This window comes from Amphiura filiformis, chromosome 9 (assembly GCF_039555335.1).
Source record: "Amphiura filiformis chromosome 9, Afil_fr2py, whole genome shotgun sequence".
NCBI classification, from domain to species: Eukaryota; Metazoa; Echinodermata; class Ophiuroidea; order Amphilepidida; family Amphiuridae; genus Amphiura; species Amphiura filiformis.
In genome coordinates this window covers 42,293,981-42,299,790 of record NC_092636.1, presented here as the reverse complement: position 1 = coordinate 42,299,790, position 5,810 = coordinate 42,293,981, and the positions used below count along the sequence as shown (strand labels likewise).

General features: G+C 37.6%; 1 protein-coding gene across 2 annotated transcripts; it reads left to right on the top strand.

Annotated features, from left to right (window-relative positions):
• On the top strand, positions 1 to 2,423 carry LOC140160333 (GTPase IMAP family member 4-like). Of its 2 annotated transcripts, none has more exons than XM_072183585.1 (2): positions 1 to 700; positions 1,743 to 2,423. In XM_072183585.1, the coding sequence occupies exons 1-2, from the start codon at positions 28 to 30 to the stop codon at positions 1,838 to 1,840; spliced, it is 771 nt and encodes a 256-aa protein (XP_072039686.1). In that variant the 5' UTR covers positions 1 to 27; the 3' UTR covers positions 1,841 to 2,423. The 2 variants fall into 2 exon arrangements, with proteins under 2 accessions (XP_072039686.1, XP_072039685.1); XM_072183584.1 differs by having other exon boundaries at positions 1,371 to 2,423.
• Positions 2,424 to 5,810: the final 3,387 nt, after the last annotated feature.

Sequence of the window (5,810 nt, the reverse complement as noted above, 5' to 3'; positions counted from 1 at the left end):
AAGGCCTTACGTTTACTGGTAGTTGGAATGACTGCAGCAGGCAAAAGCTCTCTCTGCAACAGTATATTAGGTGTTGAAGAAAAACTGACAGCTCCGTTTGTGAGTAAAGCTAGCCCAGCCCAGGTGACTACCAAGTTGGAAAGCAAAGATGCGAAAGTTCTTGACTATCGTGTTTCGATCGTGGATACACCAGGCTTATTCGACACGATAAACTGCATCGCTGAAAGAGATGTTTTAAAGCGAAGCATTTCGTTGATTTCACCAGGCCCCCATGCAATACTACTTACCATTAAGGTGGGTCGATTTACAGAGGAAGTGATTCGTGGAATTGGGCAGATGAGAAAGAGTTTCGGAAGAGAAAGTACCAGGTTTTTGATCGTGGTTTTTACGCATGTTGATTATCTATTTGACGACGATGACGACGACAGTGAAGACGAAGAGGGAAATCGGCATTCCATAGATGAGAGGAGAGCTCGTAAGCTGCAGCAATATGTGGACAGAATCAGCGGTCCGTGTCGTAATCTTTTGGAAGATTGCAGCATGCGATATGTTGGAGTGAACAGCAAGTTTAAATCCACTTCTGAGGAAAATCGTCAACAAGTGCATCAACTTCTCTCCATGATAGAAACAGATGGAGAATGCTACACACTCGAGCTTTTGGAAAAAGATATTAAAGGCGAAGTGGTAGTAGAGAATGAAGGTAAGAAAAAGCAACAATCTCTGATTATTTTAGCATAGCTTTTATGACCTACTCCCAATGTCAGAAAAAGTGTGTCAGAAAAAGTTGATCAGATAAAATTTGATAATGAAATACTAAAATACTTGTGTTTTTGATAAGTCCTGCAATTCTATAATCAATCACACTAAAAAGTCACCTTTAAAACAATGTTTTTGGAACATTATATCTTTTGGCCCTACTCTTGCTGAAGTAGAGGTTGTAACCCCTAACATATTTTTCCGATGCAGTAAAGCGCTCAAATAGGCTAATCGTATGAACATCATTAATATAAGTTTTAGGGTATGGGGTTAGGATTAGGTCAGGGTTAGAGGTTATGGTTCGTTTCTGCCTTAAATGAGTTATTTAACGAATAAAGTTGGTTTGCTAGGTATGTCGTGCGTTCCTTCAATTAAGTGCTCTTCTAGCTTTATTTGGGTTTAAATTATAAAAGATCAATGAACCAATTTGATGCCATTTTTAAATCTTATTTTCTATAGTAGTAACCTAATGTAATAAAGCTGTTTAGACTAAACATAGAGGGCCCGTTAATTATTTCTTTATACTGGATTTTGAAGAGAAAAAGAGTCAGTTTGCTTCAAGTAACTGAATGTAACTGGTTGATAATTAATCTTGTATTCTTTAATCTTTACAGGGTACACTGCAAAATCTGGCCCGCCCCCGACAAATATCAAGCTATGGTTCGCGGTAGTGGTAGCGGTAGTGGTAGTTTTAGCGTTAGGTTTAGGATTAGGGCTAGGGCTAGGGTGAGATATGGTTTCGGTTAGGTTGGGTTTTAGGGTCAGAATCAAAATAATGCAAAGAATTTAAGTATCCTCACTTCACTTTACACCCTTCCCATACACGTACGCACAATGACATCCTCATACTCACATTTCCCCACATTCTTTCCATATTCTTCACACTGCTTATATATAGGTCTTGAAGAGAAAAGGGATCAGTTAATTTCAAGTAACTCGACATAAATTTGTGATAATTAATCATAGGTTTCTTGTATTATTTACAGGATACATGTGGTGGTGGGCATACGTTACCCCGATAATACGTTTGCCGGTTGAGGCATGTATCAACTGGTGGTTCCGGGAAAGTCCGGATACAGTCTAATCTAGTCCGTCCCCAACAAAAATCTGGTTAGGGTTAGCACAGGGTCGTCGCTAGAAAATGTTCTCAGCCGGGGGGGGTTGCTTGTAATAATAATGTTTCGACATGATCGAGCGCGGGGGGGGGGCGGCTCAAATGGTCCAGGGGCCGCCTTGGTCCCTTCACGGTGGGGTCCACGGATGTACCGGAGTCATCGAAAAGAGCTAAATTTCCCAATTGTCACACTGATTTGCTATCAAAAGAAATTTACTGGAAAAAAAATTTCAATTACAATGCTAAAATGGTCGAAATTGAGGACATGACAATATTGTGTCCCAGAATCTGGCCAAAGATCTCCAAAGGAAGATCACATTACTTCGAACCAGTGAAGCAAACTTGTTTCTCCACTCCCTCCTGACCTCGGATTTTCTGGCATCAGAAGAGCTGCTCGAGCATTCATATTTGTGATTTACATAACTTTAATAAAAAGGATGGAATTATAGCTGTGATTTGAACCCAGTTGCCTTTCGCTTCTCTCTCTCTCTCTTCTTTCTCTCTCTTCCTTTCTCTCTCTCTCTCTCTCTCTCTCTCTATCTCTCTCTCTCTCTCTCTCTCTCTCTCTCTCTCTCTCTCTCTCTCTCTCTCTCTCTTTTAAGAGTAAGAGTTATCGGCAGAAGGGAAAATATGGTTTAGGTTAGCGGTTAGTATTAGGGTTATGGTTAGGGGCGGACTATAAAGATTTTGCATTTACACCAATCTCTAGAGGATTTGGCTGATGGTGATATTGTCTACGATCTCAAAACCAACTCTGTCACGGACTCATCAATCTACTACATTATCTACAGAAACGAAAATGAACATATGTCTACTTTACGCGAGTTGTTTTACCACGGAACCGATTCCTTATGTTTTCAAGACAAGCACATTCTTTATATTTTACCATCAATCCGTCAGCATCTTTGGATTCAGAAAGCCCTGTCATATCGGAGAAAATCGACGTCGGTGATGTCTTGTGGGCTTAGAATGATAAGCTTCTAGCGGACATTGAAAACAAATACATTTAAACAAAGTGAGGTCTTTAAACAAGTTCAACAAAAATTTTCGAGTAATTATATCATGAGAAGTTTGGACAATCACGATTTCAAATATTTCATTACCGACAAAAACACCAAAATATCAGTTAGAACCTTGTAATCCTGAGCCAACGAGTTGACGACGATACTGATGAGATTTGTCCTCATCGGTAAGATCAAGACCAAAGGGCCGTCATCTAGTTACGATGAATCGTACCATCATCATAGCGTCTTGGCGTCGGTTCATACACGAAATGAATGGCTCCTTATATCAGTCCAATTTAGCATAATAAAGAGAGATTGGTTCAAATTAAAGAAATACTGGAATTGTATGCTACCCATGCAGAGTGCGAAACTTGTCAGCAGAAAGGCACTTTTATTCAAATAACATGGGTCATATTAACACTGCGAGGGTTGAGAACCAGAAAACCTTAACTCACAATTAAACACATTAAAGTAAGGATTTCTGGTTCTCAACCCTCGGCTGATAGGGTCAAATCACTTTACTTTAATACATGTTCAAATACTTTGTTCATTGATGTTCATGATGTCTGTATAGATACATTAATTGATTAATAAGGCCAATCGTTTTCTTATTACATTGTAATGTGATATGCACATTTTTACGATTGCATGGAACATGGAACACAGCAAGCATAGAATTCTGGCTCTCACCTACCACTGAAGTGGTTGAACTCTCGAAGGAGAGGCTATTAGCATAAGGAGTTCAGGTTCACCTTTCATCATATATATCGGTCAACCCTGCTGTGCATGGAAAATTTTGATTAATATCGTGTGTAGAGTTGTAATGGTCGCATTATGATATTTTCCTAACGTGCACATTTTGGGACGTTAGCCTAGGGCTGCCAAAATGTATCATTTACATACCCGGCTACAATGTATGGTTACTAGCTACAGTGTAACCCATTAAGCACTGTTATGAGACTAGGGTATAGTTTTCCCCCTATTTGGGCCAAAAACTTGATGTTTTCGCCAGCCCATAGGGCTGGTACCTAATTCTGAGATGGGGTTTGTGTACACTAAAGATTAGCTAAGATTATAGCCTTCTTCTATTGGTATGAATTATTTTTTTACTTCTCGTGGTGGAAATGTTTTTGATGTCTGCTAATTCGATTTGCAAGGAAAAGAAAGTATGTTTTGCCGTTTCAACGAACGAAAACGATTGAGTATTGCCAAAGTTATGTTTGAATTAATTATGACTTAAAAAGTTATCATAGGTTAGGCCTACACATATAAACATAAACTTGTTCAGCAATCAGCATATCAAAAAAATGACATGGTCAAAGCGGGGGAATGATCACGAGGTCATATCAGTGGACTACTGAGCATAGCATGATGTTTGGTTGCCTGTGAGTGCATAATTGATATGTTGATAACAGATCTAATAATGTTGTAGAATCAAAATCTTCATTATATGGACCACATTGAAGTCAAAGTAATTATCTATCCTATCCTGTATCGTTTTATGGATAAAATTGACTCAAAATGTTATTGATGATATTATTGCTATCTTTAACATCAGTTTTGTCTTTTCAACGGGAAAAATCCGATTGAAAATAAAGTTTTTAGGGCTAGCTATAATATTGAACAATATATCCCATATTTTGACATGCACTTATAGAAAATAAATAAATTATTGTCTTACTTTATAAATTATAAATACTGTAAAATGACACATAACTAAAGTGAGGCCAATTTCTATCTTTTTTATTTGATTCATAAAATTACATTCAACAAAATGATTGAAGACTGAGAAAACACACAATGCAGACTATTACAGAATGGAGTAGGTAAGATGCCATGTCCATAGCTTTGCAGGAGTTTCGGACTAACAATCAACACATTCAAAAAATACAGTTTAAAAGTGAAGATTGTAGTGAATGATCAGTCCTTTATCATGTGCTTGCCACTATCTACTTTATAGTAAACTATACATTGCGAAATAATATAAAATTATTTTAAAATAAAATGTGCATGTAAGTTGAGTTAACATAGCGAATTAACTAACAACTGCAGTGTATTTCTTGATTTTAATAATAAGCATGGGTAAAAAGCAGTAAAGACAAAAATACAGAACAATTTGGAGTAATGAATTAAAGAGTTGACTGGAGTTATAGGAGTTAATGTTTTTTGCTGTTTCAGTGTGATTGTTCTCACCATTGATGGTTTGGTGAACTGTCATGTAACATGGATGTAAGCGTGATCCTAAAAAATGCCTTTCACGGTGACCCAAACTATTTACAAGACCTCTTCTGCATTGAGGCTGGCCTTCCCTTTTAAAGGGAATTTTTATTCATGCTAAAAAGGAAGATGCAGAAGGCAATTAATTATTTTCCTTCTATTATGATTTTAGGGGGAGAGTTCTGAACGCGAAAGACGATGTTTAGAAGTCCATAAAGAGAACCCCCTACAGCTTTTAAAAGTATGTATCCTTTGGGGTACTTTTTTGGGTAAAATTCAAATCTGGCATCAGGAAACTTGTAACTCCTTTACTTAAAAAGACAAACCTAACTGATGTTTGTAAAGCAAAGTCATCAAGACCCCAAGCCACTATCTCTCAGAAATGTTGTCCAAGAACATATTTTCAACAAAATGTCTGACATTGGTTTTCAGGGGGATGTACAAAAATTTGGTACAATTGGGGTTTTGCATGGGTAATATCTCAGCTAAAAGTATTCTAATAGGCTCAATATGGGATAAGAGTAATGTCCTACCAAAGGGCTCTGACTGGCAAAAAAATGGACAGTAGAATTAGTTTTACTTTTGGAGTTCTGACCCCCCGAAGTTGGTCCTGGATGGACGAAGTTGCATTTTGAGGGCCCTATATCTTTTAAAGTAAAGGAGTGATGCCAGATTTGAATTCTACATAAAAAGTACCCCCAGGATACATACTTTTCAAA